The sequence below is a fragment of the Saccostrea cucullata genome, unplaced genomic scaffold (assembly GCF_032062105.1).
Source record: "Saccostrea cucullata isolate Sc308-1 unplaced genomic scaffold, CSIRO_AGI_Scuc_v1 ctg1676, whole genome shotgun sequence".
In the NCBI taxonomy this organism is placed as follows: domain Eukaryota; kingdom Metazoa; phylum Mollusca; class Bivalvia; order Ostreida; family Ostreidae; genus Saccostrea; species Saccostrea cuccullata.
In genome coordinates this window covers 147,180-167,245 of record NW_026922558.1, presented here as the reverse complement: position 1 = coordinate 167,245, position 20,066 = coordinate 147,180, and the positions used below count along the sequence as shown (strand labels likewise).

The window sequence follows — 20,066 nt, the reverse complement described above, 5'->3', positions numbered from 1 at the left end:
GTAAATACTTCCAAAACAAAGAAAGAAAGAAATCACAATTCCCGGCATTTTCAATTTTTTCTTTTAATAAATGTACTCTTTTAATAACTTGTTTATAAATTAAAAGCTACCGGTTATTCATTAATTAATTCCCCAATGATTATTCACATTGATTATGTTACGGAAGAATGGTAGCATAATTTTATTTTATGGTCATTTTATAAATTGTTATGTTTTATTTGAGGGTTACATTGAATACTCCTTTTTTAGCGTGGTACTTGAAAAACGTGTAGCTTTTTTTCAATCAAGAAATCTTATATCTACCTAACTGTACATGTAATAATTATTTTTAAATAGTACCAATGCAAATGTTGAGTAAATAGTTTTACAATAGATAATTAAAAAAGGCCCACATTTAGCTATTTTTTTTAAATAAACCTTTAGTTTATTGTTAGGGATAAAAATTTTCCCATGACTTCCTTATTTAATAATTTTTTTTTATTTATTCTAAACTATAATACATTAATTTGTGTAAGCATACAGTCCCTGAAAATATTAATTAACTATAATAATCTCTACGTAATAAGAGAATGTAAGAAATCCTTGCAAATTAAACAGTTTAAACTTATCTCTACTGCAAGTAAACAATACAACAGGGAGCCTGCAAATTCAGAATACACAAGGGGCGGAGCTATTACTGTCACTCAGAACCTTTTTCACACATGAGTGAACAAAGCAGTCCCAGAAAGCAGTCCCAAGGCAGCTGGGACTGCTGGGACTGCTTTTCAGAGCAGTCCCAGAGCAGTCCCACAGCGGTCCCAGAGCAGTCCCACAGCAGTCCCAGAGTGGTCCCAAAGCAGTCCCGGGGAATGCTTTCTGGGACTGCTTTGGTGTCAGGTTGGGTCTGGTCGGTACTGTATTTTAAAAAAAAATTTATTAATGTTCATGTATTTAAAAAAAATAAGAAATTATTTCAACATTGAGAGTAATAGCATCAAAGAAAAAGTCTAAGCAAAGGTATGTTTTCTAACTCAAAATCATTACTTACCAATATCACTGTAAGATGTCAAAACATTTTAATTTAATATTTTTTTCTTGCTAATTGTTAAGACTTGAGAAAATGACAAATTAAGTGTAGACGATCATATTCTTGTTCTTGTGTCTTCAGCCATGTTTTGCCAGTTCCCATTCACATTTACCATATGCATTTTAACCTTGGTATCTTGAATCCTTGGATATCTGAAATATTTTTCGGGTTCTGTTGAGTTTAGGATAACAAGGTTTAACTGTATAGCATTAAAATATAAAGTAAGATTTCAATAAACAGCTGTCATATAATTAGAAAATAAACAATAAAAATGTATATCCTGATTTTTAAATTGTATTACTTGTACATCCTTGTTCTAAAATGTACATATAAATACCTGTCTGTCATTATATTGTTTGAACCAAAGCAGCATCTGAAGTACATTTGTGACTTATTGACTTTACCTTTGTTAGAAGTTTCTCTCATACAACATGGATGTAAGTTTACCTGTATCATTATTTTAACATAACATTATTCAACCTTCATATTAAACCCTTAGTTCTAGACATTTCTCATTCTTTTTTAATCCAAACTCAAGCCAGGCAATTACCAAATGTAAATTATGTAAAGATCTCTCTTAGCATGACTTTCTCATTTATTTTCATGATGTAGTAATTTTAACCTTTCCCCTTTTCAGCTTAGGTATGGTGACTTGTTCAGAAATTTATGAGCTGTTCTTCAATTCAACTGTTTTAACAAACTTTATATTAATAAAAATATTGACATTTATATCAACAAAGTATGTGATATGGAAAGTGAACATAATTCTCTTTTTTTCTTTCTTTTTTAAAACAAAGATTACAATAATCTTATTACTAATTTATTCAAAATTTAAAGAAAATTAAACTATACTTTGGGATTAAAATATAACATATGATTCCTTTAGATTATTAGAATTCTTAACATTAAAAATATTTCCTACAGCTGGTAAATGACAGGACAGTGAGTATTTAATTAAAAAAAGAAAATGAGTACATGTATACAAATTATATCTATCTTGTGAGCACGATATTGGAAATTATACCGTGGTTTGCAGTTCTAAAGGGGGCATCCATGACTGATATATGCATATACATACACTTTTATAATGATTTATAAGATAAAGGGATGATTCAATTACTGGTGGGAGGCACTGAAAAAAAATCACCCAGTCACCAATTGGTGAACTCACAAATGAATATCTTAGCTCACCATATATTTATCCTAAATACCCATGAACTCATTTAGTCATAATATTTGATGTACGTATATAAAACTTGTCAGAATTATTTTTCAAAAAAGGTCATTGTTGTAAATGAAATTTGTAAAATTGATTTGCTTTATTTATGGTTTGGCTCTATTAAATGTGGACATATGTTTCCAATTTTTTGAGCATGTTTGGTTTGTGGGCAGAAAGAACACCAATATTAAATACACACTTGTATATCATATGTATGATGGCTGACATATTTCTTCAGGGACATATTTCTTCATAGTGAACATTTGTTAATTGAATAAAAGGATAAGGTTTGATGAATGTACATTGTATATTGTAGATTATTAAAAAAAAACCAACTATCACACAAAACAGAACGAATGTTTAAGATTATGAATTAGATTTCCTAAAGGACATATTTTAAGGACATATTTTAAATGTTATTTACTGGAATAATATGTTTGACCAGAGGTTATACCTCTAAACTGTCACCTATTTTAACATTAAAATCTTCAACTATTTTAAATATGTAGCATTTACTCTTTGGTTTGATCACTTTGTTGAGAATTCTTCTAAAAAAACAGGCAAAGAACTTACTTATTCCAATACTGGAAGATGAATACAGGATGTGCAATTTGATCTTAACGTTCTAATTTGTATTCATAAATCCTTATTTTGCTAAATGATGGTTTATTTTAAACTTTCTTACTTTCATTTTATTGTTTTGATTTATCAATCACAGAAATTGAAGTAAGTGTACGTGCCTTTTAATTGATAGGTTGTTGCAGAGCATGTAGATCTAATGATGGCCAGTGAGAACTTTGAGAGGACAATTGCAAACTTTGACCACAACTTCTCAGGCAAACTGATAGATTTACTGAGGAAAATCATGGACCTGAGTTCAGAAAGTGGACACCTGAAACTGCTTAACATTCTCTACAGGTTAGTTAAGAAATGAAAGGAAACATAGTAAGAAAGTAAAAGAAACAATGGATCTTTAATTTTCCTTAAGATTCATTTAATAGAATTCATTGTATAAACTTTTCTTTTGTAAAAATATAAACTATTCAGGTATTGAAAAGTACATGTACCAGCAATTCAAGTTTCCTGTTAAACTGTTTTTTTAACCAGTAAAGAGTTCTTCTTTAGGAACAAATCATGTTCAGTTATTTACTTTGTTGTGTATGTATAGATTGGATTTCAATGCTTTCAACAAGGAGTAGCTAATTGTTTATGTTATATTTATAGACTGGATTTCAATGGTTTCTACAAGGAGAAGTTAGAAGCCATGTCAGCAGAGAAGGCTATGATGGAATCTTCTATACATAGTACAGATTCTGGTAAATTAAAATCTTAAGAGAGCTGGGTGGTTGTGGCCATTCTTAGACTACATTGGTCTTAAAAAAAGAACTCCATATAAAATCTATAATATACTGAAAGGAAAAAGAAACACAGGGTAAACTTTTGAGGTGAAATAAATTTGTTTTTTTTTTAAATATAATTTAGTTTTCCTATCTAACTTTTAAAATCATCTTTCAAAGATATATAACCAAATTCCCATTTTATTTTGTCTAATAATTTATGAATTATTGAAGCTAAAATGACGATACCCCCCCCCCCCCCCCCCAAAGTGACAATCGAAAACTCTCAATATCTTCAATGTCTCTCCCGTGCATCTGTCAGAGCCTTATTTCTCCTTCGCATGGGATTTCTTCAGAGTGTTTATCTTTCAAACCCTGGCTATATTTGGCATGGTTAACCACGCAAAAAATAAGTTGAACGGCGTGCACATGCGCCAGTGAGAGGAATTCAACAGTAAGTTGACTGGCTCAAAAAACCAAGTTGCGGAATTGTTTTCTTTTCAAATTCCATATGAATGTAATGATTATAATCGTCTACTGTATAAATGACTGTTTTAGTGGTAGCAAGATGGCGACTTAAGAGATGGCAGGACGAATAACCCGCTCGTAACTTGGCTTTGTTTCGCGTTAACGTGATCGTCACGGTTGATTGAAATCCATTCCAGACCTTCTTTGACAAGGGGTAACACGTTTTATGGGGGGAAATTTACAAGAAACTGCTCAGTAAACCGTTGTTGCCTTCTTCATTAATTAGGCAATTCGAAAAAAAGACCCCATTGAACTTCCATAAACTGTGCCAAGATTGCAAGAAATTCATCATGTCTCCAAATATTGAAAAATGATGTGCATACCTCATATGCATCAAATAATGCTACAAGATTTGTTGACAAACTCTTCGTTATCAAATTGCATGTGTATTGGGCCTTTTAGCGTTTTCTCTACGTGACGTCATAAATTTTACGGTTGAGTAATTCTGAATAGTGTTTTTGGTGCACAGTAACTAAATTTCTCTTCTGACCAATTTTCGTAATTTTCGGTCATGTGGTCAAAATTTTTTCGAACATTATGCTACCCTGCGTTTCTTTTTCCTTTCAGTATATATGAAACTGATCTTTGACAAATGAAAGTTGACAACTTGAGATATCAAATAAAAAAATAAGTTATATCTGATAATTTAATTTTTGACCCCAACCTCCTTCAATTATATGTTGAAAAAGAAAAAAAAATGTTACATTTTTCCTTCAGTCATCTGTATGATTGTACTTGTACTAACTGTACAAAAGCTAAGACCCAGGTTAATTTTGAAATGAACATAAGTAATCACCTGTCTGTGTGAATTAATTGTCTTTAGCTCAGAATCCATGCATAATGCTTCCTGTAAGATTCCATTTATTTTGCTTTCAAGATTTTGATGTGTAGTTCTCTCTCCATGGAGTTTGAATTTTAAATAACAAACAGCAGCATCTTACAATTGATGATTATTTTTTTGTTTCTTAAAAAAAACTTTAAATATATTTAAAAATCAGCTTATTTATATATAGGATCCACAGGTTCATGGCCGACATCATCATTTACGTCACAGCGTCCAGAGACAGCTCAGTACGTCCCAAGTATCCACAAACAGAGACCGTCATCTAACTCATCTAATTAAACAGGGCTGACCAGAACAGCACAAGTACTAACGATGGAAACACAGATGTATAAACTAAGATGAATTCCAGTTTATTGTTGGACTTAAATAACTTATTGCAATGCACGATGCGATCTCATGTCACTGTGTGTGCTAGGAGATGTTAAAGCAAACCTTTTTGAGAATTTTTCTTACAAAAAATTGTATGAGTGGGAAGTGAGAATTGTTTTTAGATAAGTAATATTTGAAGTCATTAGCACAAAATTGAGGAGGAGATATTCCTTAATTAAGGAATAATTGGTACTTTTATCTTAATAAAGAGTTATTAATTATAAATTTCTGCATGTTATTGATTATTTTAATGTTTATTGCAAATTTAATGGGGATTGCTAAAAGAATATATCCACGAATGTGTCTGGCTGCAGAGGAAAGCATTTTTTTTCAATGTATTCATTGAAGTTATCTACAGGCAGTGATGCCTTGCATAGCTTTAATATATTTAAATAAAATTCATGCAGTTATAATTCAAATATTAGAAATATTTTCATTTAAAAAAAAAATTGACAAAAAAAAAAAAAAACTCGCTGCTCATTGGATTAATATCGATAGAAAAAAAAGAAACAAAAAATTTAAAACCTTACTTTATAGTTTCTGGGAGAAATTTGACAAAGTCCAAGTGTATAGGACTGTGGCTTTAAAGCTGAACACGATTTGTAAAAGGAATGTGTCCGCCATTTTTGTTCCCGAGTCTGGCAGCTCTGCAAACCCCTATAAATAGGGCAGAACTCAGTCAATGGTCAGTGTAATCAGTGGACTCTGGTGTAGACGGACGTATGATACACAGGACTCGGTAGCGAGAATGATAACGTAATACTTCGTCTAATGCAGGAAAGTCAGATACCAAATAAATTTACAATAATAGTCAGTGCAGTAAACAAACAACACAGAAAAACGTAACTGCAATAAGATATAAACAAAGGCAATGCAAGATAAACAGCATTAACACGGGTCGCCATTCCACGCTGATACCCGTGACAGCAAAGCAGTCAGGTGTAACGAATGCGATGAGTATACCCTTGTATTGATGTATCGTAGATAATGCTATCAAAAATGGCGTATGCCTATTTACGAGTCGTGTTCAGCTTTAAATATTGATTTAAATGTAAAGTATCCTAGGTAGATACATTAAGTTTGAATACCATGCAGTTTTTTCTTTTCTTTTTTTTTCTTGGAAGTATTAATTTGGTGGGAAATAAACACTCTTCACCAATGGTATTGTGTAGTGGTAAGGTTGCCAAATAGAAATAAAGATTCATGTATTTATAACTACAATATGTACAAAGCTACATCAGATGAAAAGCATGGAATATATTACAAAAACTAGCAGTTTCGATCGCTCTGATACATATGAATTTTTTCAATGCCTTTGAAAAGTGAACATAAGTATTTAGTATCATGTTTTTATACCCCTGCAAACGAAGTTTAGGGGGTATATTGAAATCACCATATCCATCTGTCTGTCCGTCTGTCTGTAGACAAGATTTTGTCCGGACCGTTTCTAAGAAACTGTTGGGTGGATTTGTCTGAAAATTCATACACTTTTTATTCACCATATGAAGGTGTGCACCTGGGATTTTCATCATGATTGGATGATTTTTCTGCATTTTACAGGCGTTTTTTTCTTTTTTATTTTGTGATTTTGTTTGGTTCATAACTAAAAAATTATTAGACTTACAAACATCAAACTTGGGTAATTTATGCATCTTGGGTAGACGGTGTTTCACGACCTATTTCAAGGTCACTGTGACCTTTAATTTAAGTGATTTTTTAAAAAAAGCTGTCTTTAAAATTTTAAATTTCATAATCCTAAAAAATGTAAAAATATAGTTGTATCCTTATTAAAAAATGCTAAATTAAGTAAAAACTTATTTTTTATCATATACTTTACAGCAAATTCTATAACAAATGTTAATGATTTGAGAGGAATTCAGTTTGTCCCATGGGCATAATTATCAAGCACTGGTCAAGGAGAATTTTTGATAGCAGAAATGTGCATGTCAAATTAGAGAGAAATTAATGAGTTCATTGTCGGGAGTTAACTAGCAAGAGCATCTCTAGATCTTATCTTAATTTATCTCTTGGGAGTTGGGCAAAAAGAAATGGCCTTATAGTTGCTTGTGTTAATTAAGAGTTCTTGATGGCTGTAGTTCAGATAAAGATCTTTCAGTTGGTGTAATGTAATTAAAACAAATTGATGTTTTAGTGTATGATTAAAACTGAATTAGTATTGTATAATATAATTAAAATTAATTATACATGTGTTCATTGAAAAAAAAATACATTTCAATTTTTATTTATTTGCAACAAATTGCAGTCATGTCTCACTTAGAATTTTATAGTCTAAAGAATAGTTAATTTTTGATTTTTTTATTAGACTGTAGCATTTCCACTATTTCATAAAATATGCAATAAACAATTTAAAGCTACAGATGGATATTTGTTAAGCTCTAACACAGCCAGTTTAGAATTATATGATGTATTATTTGTTTTAATTAATCCCTACACTGTAAGTCTCTTAGAGATGTATGTACAATATTTTAAACATGATAAGAAATGGAAATTAGATCAGTGAAATCTGTGTCGATCTGTTAATTAAGATTACTTAATTTTCTTGCACCCTAACCAATTTATGATTATCGAACAATATTTGATGGGCGTATCATGCTGTGGCGAGGCACTTTATTAGACAATAATGAATACCTCTTACTAGATCCATAAAATATTTCTGAATTGGCACATACTCTGAAAAACCCAGCGGGGGTATTTGTCCCTATTGGACAGTTCTAGTTAATATATTTTATATATTTATTCAGCTCAGATAGTTTATTAAAATGGCACAGGGGCCTCTCTCTTGAAACAGCTATTTACAAGTAGATAAATACGATGTATCAGGGCCTTTATTGTATGTGATACACCCTCTCTGATGTACAGTACCCACATCCTTATTTTTTACAGGATACACGATACGATAGGATGTACACGCATTAAACGATAGGATACATGCACTATATGATAATGGCAAAACACAATCAATGCAAAACACGATAGAAAACGCATAACCAAATAAACGGAACACACGATACTATAGGATACGATGGATACACACACAATGGAATTGTACTTTAACCACTTTTCGTCTGCAATATTCATCAGCTACGATTGCCACAGCTCGGCAACAATCATTGCTTAAAGTGCACCAGGGCCTAAACCATCTGAATTGAGAGCGTCATCCTTTACCGATTTAACATCACATATGAACAGATTTTATCATGAACACATTTTTCCAAAGTATATAATCTATCAATTTGAGAACATAAAAAAATCACCGTTTAAAAAAAATCTTCTCAAAGTGACCCTCTTAATATGTCTCCCCCGCGGCGAAAACTGTGCATTTTTTGATAAAGTAAGACGATCTTGGTGTCTTGGAAGTAAAATTTAAACATTTATTGTAGCATGTGTAGGTACAGCATCAATGAGACAATAAATTAAGTAGAGAAATTAATAATTCTCACTGGCAGACTTGAATCCGATGTTGTGTATTCAAAATCACTATTAGGTAAGAATACAAAGGGATAAATAAGTCAATATCCACTAAATAACTTAATAAGTGGTATTATTTATTCAACAATTTTTTTTAAAAAGTCACAGTTTACAAAATATAGCCATAATACGGTCGTATATTTAGAGAGAGCGAACAGCAATCCATTGTTTAATTGTTTACATTGAACACTATTTTGCCACAATGCATGACAGAGCCAAAGACTTTTTTCATGGAGTTCACGCTGTTTTTGGACTTTGTCTAGACTGTTTATCATTATGAAGTACTCTCTTAGTTGACTAAGTGCGTTTGACCGAATAATTTTACAAACCAAAATGGCAGTATAAACAAATGAAATAAGCGTCAGAAGACAAAATAAGTGGTGTGCAATGGCATTATGTATAATTAAGAGTCTGTGAAAATACCATTAATTTTTTTGTTTGCGGATGAATGATAGGTACCCTTCAATATTATAAAAAATGGTAGTGCCATGTTTTGTTATGGGAAATCTGAAATATATGTCCATTCAAAAAGTAAAATGGGAAGTGCACCATGACACTATGTAACAAAGAATGTGTGAAGTTTCAATGAAATTTAATCAGTAGTGTAAGCGGAGTTGCGGATAAAAGATGGTTATGCCAAAGCGTAAAAGATGGATAGACATTCTGATGCTAGATGTAGCAAAGAAACCAGTCTTAAATTCTAAATTATAGGCCTATACATTCAACTGAAAACCACTGTCATCTCAGTCAACTTGTCAGTAACTTATGTTTACTTGTCAGAAAAATATGCTTTCAAGTGATGGTCTATTATTTTTTAACCTTTATTTGTAGGTTGATTATTATACTCTTATTATTGCTTTTATTTTTAGGTTGATTATCATGATTTTTAAGATCTTTTTAAGATTTATTTGTATGTTGATAATTAAGATCTTCTTAACCTTTATTTTGTAGGTTGATTATTTACCTATCATATAGAGATGAGTGAGTTTAAGATCCACCATCATGTTAGTGAGCTCAATAATTTACTTGGGAATGTCAAATTTTCACTTGTATTTTAAGCTACAATCTTCCTAAATTTCCCGTAGCACTAGATGAACAAATTTGTTGCAATTTCAAGTTATATTTCATATATTAAGTAAATATATATACTGTAAAAGCACAAATATTTGTGGGGGATTAAATTTAGTTTATTTCGTTGTTAACAAAATAAATCCCACACAAATTTTTATATGACTATTTATTGAAAAGGGTAAGTTTTAAAACACGGAAATAAATGAAATAAAGGAAATAAAATTATTTTTGAGGACAAAACAACAAAATTTTGTGCCCACGAAAATTTATGCTTCTACAGGAAATACTGCATGTGTACATATGAGTAATTTGGCGTATTCAAAATTTGCACAATCAATGGATATGGAGTTGTGGGCATATTCATGAATTAGCACTACACATGTTTGTGCTATATATTCTATTTATAAATGATATCTTAGCGGTATACATGAAGTAGCACATTCTCAAATGCACCAAAGCTGCTAAAATATGAGCCCGCTATTTTAAGTACACGTACAGCATATCAGAATACAGTGCTGGTCAGGTATTAGCTGCAGATTTTTCTAAAAACATTGGTCCTGTCTGCAAGGTTGGTAAAAAATACCTGGAACTGTAACTTCAGAAAATGTTGGTCCAGATGACCATTTTTAAAAAAATGGAGCGTGATGCAAATTTGAAAAAGTTCTGGATTGGGATATGCAGTTGAAGGTCACAAATACAGAGAGAATGGCCGCATATGGGGAGTGCTGACGATGATCAATTTAAATTGTTATAGCAGGGTCATATAATGTGTCATTTAATTATGTTTCGGACTCTCCAGACCTGTTACAGACTCTCTATTCCAATGCAGGAAACTTGAAAGATTGATGACTGTTGAAATAATAAAGGGAATCTTGGTGTTGTTAAGATCCAGTCAAGATTCTTTATTATTTAATTATATGTAAGGTAACACATTATATTCCATTTATTTTTTTTTCAGTAATAAGTCAGCTGATGCAGGAGCAGAAGTCTACACTGATATTTTGTTAAAGAACACGACTCCCTACATCACCACTCAGGTATAGTGTTATAAATAGAACACAGCATTCTACATCACAACACATGTATAATCTAAGAAATAAACAATGTTATTCAGTGAACATGGCGTTATGAATAACGATTGCTCTGCTGGCATATTCATATGATGCATGCAGAGCAATTGCTAGTGCATCATGAAAAATATGCCAGCAGAGATATTGCTATTCAAAATGCCATTTCACCAAAAAAGGCCTGATCTTTGTTTATTACTTATATTCGCATTCTTTGCCATCATCATGAATCCAAAAAATCCGACATTTATTATTCATATTTAGATGCTCTTGATTTCGTAAATTCAAGAGCTAATAGCCCTGATTTTTGTCTCTATTTGTCCCGCCCCACATGTGTTTTTTTAACCAGGGACCAACCGGTAGATTTATTTAAAAATAAATTAAGTATTTTTACAGTTTGTAATTTTACCTCGGACAAAGACATTTAAAATGTAAATATGTAGTGTTACAAATAGAACACAGCATCCTACATCGATTAATGTTATTAGTCTAAAAAAAAATAACCTATTAAAATATTACCATCTAGGGAGGTTAGTTAATTAGTTATAGTGAGTTATTTAAATATGTTGAAATACACAAAAGAGTATTTTTCATGATCAGATTTCATGTCAAACATTTCTGACTTCTGTTAACATTAAGGATACTATCAAGTATATAGCTCCTTTGCGACAATTATTTTTTTTTTTGTTACACTTTTAATGCAATTCACAACAACTTGAATTTATATTCACAATTTTATTTCACTTAGCCTTAGAGATTATCTCACTTTCAAGCAATTTATGTGTACACATTGTTTACATGTATTTGATTTTCTTCACTTTACCACTGTCACACTCGGCCACAAAGACGTTGTCTCTGGTGTCCACACATAAACCCCGTGGAAGCTGTAGACCACAGTTATCAATGTAATGGAGTAACTGTCCATCCTGATCTAGGATGTGGATACAGTGGTTGCCACTGTCTGCTGTCAGGATCTGACTCTGACTGTCTGTTGTGATGCCGACTGGATTAAATGATCCCTTGTTAGTAGAGGGATGACCAGTGTATCTAAATCGGAGTTTTCCTGCCTGATTAACCACCACTACTGCACTGGCTCCAAGGTCAGCCACACAGATATCTAGGTTCCTGTTCTCACTGATGTATTTAATTCTGTTAAAGTAATCATATGAATACAGAGGTTTACCTTTACTATCAAACTGAATGCTTTGTTTCTCTGTGGAGCCAGAGTAACGGACAACTTTTGTTTGTTTATCATCATCATCAGTGACCATAGTAACCAGAAGGTCACCACAGGAGGTACAACAGACAATCCAAGGTGTCCACCCCTGTAGTCTGATCACTTCCTGTATCTGGTCATTCTTCACTATGTTTACAGTTCTTGTACCAGAGTCAGTATAAACTAGATCTCCACTCGTTGTCACTGCTATGTCACGTGGTCTGTTCCCAGACTTGGTTTGGATTGACTTCAGTAGTTTGCCCTGGAGGTTGTAGAGTTTCATGATTTTGTCATCTCCACGTGTCCAGATTTCTTCATCACTGAGACAGGTAACACTGTATAGTCGGTTATACCCAGTGTCTGTGGTGGTGATGAGCTCTGGTTCATCTAGCAGTCGTTTGACTGGAGGACAGGATACAGCTTCTGGTGTCTTCATTGTGTAGCCATGTTCTTCTGTTGTAATGGATAAAGCTGACAGGGAACCAAACATTTGATGGAGCTGTTCTGTATTGATCTGATGAGGAGAAAAAGTTGGTAATGAAACATTGACTTTAGGAGGTAAACTTCTGAATTCAGTATTCCTGGATTTGTATGCAGAGGTTAGGGAGACATCACTGGAGTCCAACATTTTCTTCAGATCAAGAATACATTCTCTTACATCAGAAGTAATCTGTTTGATTTCTTTTTCCTGTTTATTTAGAGCAGCCAGGTGTTTAGTTTTCATCTCATCAATTTCAGATTTCCGTTTGTTGACAATGGTGTTAATTTCTCTGTGCCAGTCTTCTCCTTGTTTGGTGACAGCTGTTGTCAGTTTCTCATAATGTTTTTCCAAGTTGACTTTTTCAGACCTTAAATCTGAAGTAATCTCCTCCAATGTTGGAAGGATTTTTTTCTCTAGATCTTTCAAGTCATTTTCTAAGTCTTTTGTTTTTGAACTGAGTTTCTGCAGAGCATCAGCTAAATCATGTCCTTTATGTTTTCCAGAGGAGATGCAGGTAGAACAGACAGGGATGTCACATTTCTCACAGTAAAGTTCACAATGTTCCGTGGTATGGTTTGGACAATTTGGGTAGTAAACATTAGGAGTAGATTTTCTGTGTTTGTATGGTACAACTTCGTGTTTTAAAGATGAATCAGATAGATGCTCCCCTACACAGGCCTTACACAGGTTAATCTGACAAAGTTCACAATGACTCTGTAATGCAGCTGTTTGACACAGGTCACAGAGGAGGATGTCTTGGGCACTGTAACGGGGGTCCATCACTGGGGTTTGGGTCAAACCAGCAGATCCTGTAATGAAAAGACAATAAAATTTCAATTTTTTTTGGTGAATTCTAAGACCGTTAACCAGTTTGGATAAGACTAGCGAAATATTGAATAGGCCTAGAAAAAAAAAATGTTTGTTTCCGCTTTCCCGACCGACCCTAATTTATAGAGCCGACCCTAAATATTTTTTAATGCTTTTGTCCCATGATGTGCAAGATTTCATTCAGGGAATTATAGTCTCCAACTTTGCAACCTTTTCAAGACCGAAAGAATGTTGGGTCACCTTTCTATTATCAGTGTAAGTCACAGAAATGCTTAAAAACACCATTTCTTTTGTCATTAATGTTAATTCTATACATGTATTGATTTTTTAATTAAAGAAGCAAAAAAAAAAAAAAAAATTTCAAAAAAAAAAAATTTGCCTACCTACCGACCCTGTATTTTTTCAGCCTGAAAGCGGAAACAAACATATTTTTTTTTCTAGGCCGTAGTGTTGACAGTAAAAAAAAATGCTATTTACACCTTGTGTATTTATGAGGAAGAACATGATGTTTGAAATTCTTTCAATTGTAATTTATATCATAAGTGTCATCAGAGGTGCCACTTTCTTGTGTTTAAATTAATGTCATGAATAACAACGGCTAGAGTATTTTGTATGTAACAATATACAGTTAATTCTCGATAAACCGCCACCTTTTGTAATTTAGAAATCATGGCGGTATAACGAATTTGGCGATGAATTGAATTTCCCATCTTTTAGGACTCTATAAGTAGAGTTACCGTTCTTAGAAATACCATTTAGCATTTCTATTCTAATTATTATATGTACATGTATATAAAACATTTCTAAATTTGAAAATTCAAATACTTTTTATGTACAATTTCGTTAAAACAAAATGTGCAGTTATGAAATAAAGACAAGTACATTTCTATGCATGGAAAATGGCACGTCTGATATCGAAAAAAAAAATGCGGGGTCGATCGTCGTGATATATTGCTGAGAGTATGCAAAAATGATTTCTTGAATAAATTTATTGTTTATGGCATCTTTCTTAATAAAACGTTCATAATATATTTATACCTTATAATTATTTTTAAAGCAAATTTTGCATTGTTTAAAACAGAGATCATCAAAATAATATCATATTCGGCGTATTTTAACAACTACCGTTTTCGTAGCGAAGCCGTGAATAAATGATTTTCAATAAACAGAGATCAAAATCATTAAAACAGTTCATGTTAAAATTATTGTTTATTTAATTCTTATTTAATTATTTAATTGCATGTACCTTGTCTGCCTTTGCATGCTTTACTACAGGGATAGCGCCAACCAATATATTAGCCGCGCTTCACTGACCGCATGCACCTGTGGCGGTATATCGAGATAATTGACACTTAAAAATGGACGTTTGTTGTGAAAACAGGGTGGCGGAAGGCGGTATGCGAATTTGGCGTAAAAAGAGAATTTTACATAGCAGGAAAAACGTTCTTGGGAAATCATGGCGGTATTGCGAAAATGGCGATGAATCGAATGGCGATAATTCGAGAATTGACTGTATTAAATCTTAAATATGATTGTCTCACCTCTAAATCCATCATGGCTACCCAAAAAATCATTACTGTACAGTATAATATAAATATATATAGTATATTATAATGTGACTCTTGCATGTATTTTAATTGATGTGTTTAATTACACCTAGTGAGGTCATTAATGACAACAGCTAAGGTAATATCTTGTAACATTAAATTTACTAAATATGATCTCTTCTCACCTCTAAATCCAACATGACCTCCCGATAATCCTGTACACAATTTACTTCCTTGTCTTCCCTCTAAATATTTACCTGTTACCAGGTCACGTGATTTAAATACCTGAGATGTCTATATAATTATATATCTGCATTATCAGCCAGTGTAGAGTAAATTTATTGTTTGGGAATCAAAGTAATGAGATGGTTATTTTATTCTCGCAAATGAAGCTTGGGGGTTTTATTGGATTGTTCTATATGTATCTTTCTGACTAGCTGCATGTATGTAGGCATTTAATGTCTAGACATTATCTTTTTAACTACCAAAAATAATAAGTTCAATTTGGAAAAGGTCACAGGGTATTTAAGTATTAAGTTATTGATGCCTTGTAATAGCCAAAGTTTTAAAATTTAAATTAAAATTCAGTTAAAGCTTCTAGCTGAAGCAAAAGTTGCATTTTACTGAAAAGTATGTCCTAACCCTACTTAAAGTTATTTTAACAAGATTGAGGTGACATATTTTAGAAATTGAAAAGATCTTGCCTTAGTCATTCCTTAAATGTTTATAAATTCAGAAAATTGTACTCGACACAAATGATCCTTCAGACCTGAGGGTATGTAACAAACCTACACTTGTCATTTGCACAGGGTCATGGTCATAAAATATGAGTGAAAAAAATATTTTTCCTAATAAAGTTTTATCATGAAGTAACTTTAAAGATCGTACACATTATTGTCCTAGGTGCGTTAATTATGATCAAAGGATATTATGACATGACCTCAAGCAAAGGTCATTAGGACAAGGTCAAGGTCACAAAGTTAAAAGAGACATCTATGAAATGTTTAATTCTATAACACAAAACACTTTTGTTTTGGGAGTATCAATAGGTGATACTTGGAATACAGGTATTTGTGATTTTCATGAATCAATGCTTAATCCCAAGAAATTATGGTGTTTTTTGTTAATTGTAGGTGTCCGCTCATCAGGCCAAGAGAAAAATAGCTGAGTCAACAAAAACTCCTATCGAGCTCCTAGCCAAGTATGATGAACTCAAGTCTAACAAGTATGTCAACAAAACTATCGAGTTCCTAGCCAAATATGATGAACTCAAATCTAAAAAGTAAGACTTATGCATGATTTTGTAGCTTAACTGGTCAGAAACATGAAGTGATTATTCATTATTGAGGTTTCCTTTGTCTGTCTAGCTGTCTGTCCATCTGTAAACAGTTTCCAAGTTTTAATCGAATTCAACGTAAGAATTAGAACACAAGTTGACCAAATCTATATATCTCTTTTTGATTTCAACTGTTTTACCATGGTTACTAAATATAGAAACGTCTTAAGAATTCTCTTTAAATACAACAGCCTTACAGTTTTGTTTCAGTTGCTATTTATAAGTACACTATACTAAGATACAAACTGAGTTAGGAGCAAGAGTTAGGTGTCTTAATTACAGTACTAGCCAGGTATTGTTATTATGATGTTTGGTTAATTTTAATTGGCAATTTGCTACCAATTCAATCACTGACAATGTGTGTTTTTAGCTCACCTGAGCCGAAGGCTTAAGTGAGCTTTTCTGATCACATTTTGTCCGTCGTCCGTTCGTCTGTCCGTCCGTCCGTCTGTCCGTCCGTCGAGCTGTCCGTCTGTCCGTCTAGCTGTCCGTCTGTAAACTTTTCACATTTTCGACTTCTTCTCAATAACCACTGGGCCAATTTTGACCAAACTTGGTACAAAGCATCCTAAGGTAAAGGGGAATTAAAATTGGTAAAATGAAGGGACATATCCCCTCGCAAGGGGAGATAATCAAGAAAAGACAAAAATAGGGTGGGGTCATTAAAAAATCTTCTTCTCAAGAACCACTGGGCCAGTAAAGCTGAAACTTATGTGGAAGCATCCTGGGGTAGTGTAGATTCTAAATTGTTCAAATCATGATCCCCGGGGGAAGGGCGGGGCCACAATGGGGAATCCAAGTTTTATATAGAAAAAATTGCATATCCACTGCACTCTCTCACTATGAGCATGTATTCATCAATTGCATTCATAGCACTATAGATGCAATTGCTTCCACTATGAGTGCAATTGCTCTATCACACTCATGTAGAACAATCTCAACAACACTTATAGTACGTGCTGAGAAGTATATATACGAACTGTTTTATAAGAGGAATAAAAATAAGTTTTTAATAATATTCTTTGAAAAAAAGGAAATTCAGAATATTTAAAATTGCTGATTTATATTTTTAAAAATTCAATTTTGGTCACTGTATTTAATTGTATAATAAAACTTTTTTAAATTATAGAGAACTGCCATATTTTTATTTTTTCGTATCATGCATATTTGTACAAAGAACGATAACTCTTCACACTTGGGTTATAACATTCAGAAAGAGAAATTTTCTTTAACTAGTATATCTATTTCAAGAATGATTTCAGTTCTTAAAAATAAAAAGAAAAACTAAAAAATTATTATATAAAAGCATTCTGGGATAATAATCATTATAAAAGCATTCTCATTTTTCATCATAGTGTTAAGTGCCTGTCTCAGAGAAAACCATGCAAATTGAAAAAAATTGTCCAGATGCATTATCGTAGTAAATTTAAAAGTGACCCATACAAATAAAGATTTGGTCCAAATGACCTAAAATATGATTTACATTTTGTCGTAAGTTGTTTCTATTTTTAGTAACGGGGATTATTTGTTTTCCTATAAAAAAGTGTAAAACGAGCATTGACATTCATTGAAAATGATGCATTTTAAGTGCGTCTTTTAAACATATTTGCTATAATTTTTATTTCAATGTTGCATATGTTATGAAAGTGCAATAGTAGTTAATTATATTCATTAAAAAAATTTTACATATATATTTTGTATTTAGCCACATTATATCAGGGAATATACAAAGAATCTAGATATTAGCAATCAAGGCTTTTTTTTTTCAAAGTTTGGTTAATCGTATCTTGAAGCGAGGATGATTTTTTTATTTGAATTATACTGTTTTGAATTTATTCAATATAGAAGAAAAACATATTAAAAAATTGTCGTTGGCAAACAACTCTGCACCACAGAAAAAAATTCCAATTACGGGTGAATTTTTCAATATTAATCTTAAATTAAAACATGCCATTTCATGCTAAAAAATGTTACATAAATGATTAAATGGTATTTTCATGACATAATAAATTTTTAGAAATTCTTTATTAATAAAAAAGAAATCTTTTTTTCATTTAAATGCCTTTAATTCTAATATTAATATTTAGATTTTTTTGCATTTGCCTAGTCAGAGTTAGGTCCCCTTGCGCAACTCTCCTTTTTTGAAGGTAAATAATTGCACTGGAAAATGTCTATGGGGAAATTAATAATGACACATAAAAGCAGTCAACTTTCTATGGAAAAACTCACAATTTAATGCAAACAAAATGAGTAAAAATTCACAAGGATGTGATTTTTATAAATTTTCCTAGATTCCGTGTCATGAAACAGAGGAATATCTCGTGTAGTTGATTGTGACAGAAGCACTGAAAAATGTCTAGCATGTTTGAAGTTCTCAGAGTGTATTAAGTCTTTTTTGTCAAGCCTGGGACACCGTAAAGTTGAAACAAGCTTAAAAGTATACACGCTATAACTTGCGCCAGTTAAAATACGATTGGAAATTTATATAAGTTGTTTATCAATAAAAGTTACGAAAATACTCTAAATTACACCATTAAAATTAAACGCGTTAAACAGTTATCAAATTATAATTATTTATTATCCTGCAAGGAAAGAAAAATAGCTATTTTAAAATAAATCCATCACGTGACGCCGTCGCTACTTTTAGATTGATAAACACACGTGGCGTAAAGAAAACAAGGTAGGCCGTTTGAGATCCTACTCACTTTTGACGTGGATGGCAAGCGTCTTACTCTTAACGGTACTTATCTTTTAATGTATTCAGTGTCAACCATCTTTTCTGTTATGACTCATATTGACCTTATATTAATAATTGTTGTCAAAATGCAACTAACCTTGTTGTCTGTGATTTCCCGTGGACATGTGTTTCTATATATAGGCCTTCTGTTTACGCACTTCCTTCATCAATATTCATGAAAAGACTGAATTCTTAATTCCTAGATATGTTTGATTGTTTTGTTATTACAACGACATCTATAGTACAATTTTGTGGAAAGTATTATTTTTCATTACACTTCATGTGTTTTAAATCATTATTTATTTTGTTTCACACAAAATTCGGCTTTCATATAGCGTATATGACTTTAAGCTAATTCAGAGAATTTAGGAGTGTATTCGATTAAGACAACCCGTGTCGCACTAGTGTTAGATATGCGCATACTCACTGATAGAACTCTAGTGATCTAAATAAAACATCTCATGTTGTTGAGTGTTTGTATAAATATGGCGGGGAACACAGTATATTCCCTGTATATCTGGTTTGGACAGGACAAACCATTGATTAACAAACAATATCCAAAAATCAAATAAAGAATAGCAGATAACTAAATACAAGACCTCAAAGCAGAAATTAATTGTTCAGCAAAATGTATTTTTTACAGATACAACACATATTTTATAGATTATTTATCCTTGCAATATTTTTTAACAAGTCAATACCTCCTCTTTATTAGGGTGTTGCTAAAACGCGGAACGGAAAACGGAACGGAACGGAAAATTAATGTCAAGCAAATAACCTAGATTTGATATAAATCACACATAAAAAAATCAATATTCATGATATAAAAGGCACCTCTAATAAAATATTATCATAAAATACGATATGTATTCATGAATCTGATGCACCCATCAGAACTGGCACATGTACATGCGATGGTCAATAAATATGT

At 32.2% G+C, this 20,066-nt stretch overlaps 2 protein-coding genes across 2 annotated transcripts; one reads left to right on the top strand and one right to left on the bottom strand.

The window, feature by feature from the left end:
* The first annotated feature begins 1,419 nt into the window (after positions 1–1,419).
* Positions 1,420–5,695, top strand: LOC134261960 (gamma-tubulin complex component 2-like). The gene is made up of 4 exons (XM_062744344.1): positions 1,420–1,503; positions 3,040–3,203; positions 3,510–3,601; positions 5,164–5,695. Exons 1-4 carry the CDS (start codon positions 1,498–1,500, stop codon positions 5,271–5,273), a joined length of 372 nt encoding a protein of 123 aa, XP_062600328.1. The 5' UTR covers positions 1,420–1,497; the 3' UTR covers positions 5,274–5,695.
* A 5,987-nt stretch (positions 5,696–11,682) lies between these two features.
* Positions 11,683–15,299, bottom strand: LOC134261958 (tripartite motif-containing protein 72-like). Its single transcript, XM_062744342.1, has 2 exons — positions 15,248–15,299; positions 11,683–13,496 (listed from the first exon to the last, which is right to left on the bottom strand). Exon 2 carries the CDS (start codon positions 13,465–13,467, stop codon positions 11,785–11,787), a length of 1,683 nt encoding a protein of 560 aa, XP_062600326.1. The 5' UTR covers positions 13,468–13,496; positions 15,248–15,299; the 3' UTR covers positions 11,683–11,784.
* Between the last annotated feature and the right edge of the window lie 4,767 nt (positions 15,300–20,066).

Excerpts from the sequence above, each read along its gene's own strand:
- LOC134261960 (XM_062744344.1), top strand. Across the intron at positions 3,204-3,509 it reads CTGCTTAACATTCTCTACAG|ACTGGATTTCAATGGTTTCT; the intron begins GTTAGTTAAGAA and ends TTATATTTATAG. Across the intron at positions 3,602-5,163 it reads TATACATAGTACAGATTCTG|GATCCACAGGTTCATGGCCG; the intron begins GTAAATTAAAAT and ends ATTTATATATAG.
- LOC134261958 (XM_062744342.1), bottom strand. The coding sequence starts at position 13,467 with ATGGACCCCCGTTACAGTGCCCAAGACATCCTCCTCTGTGACCTGTGT.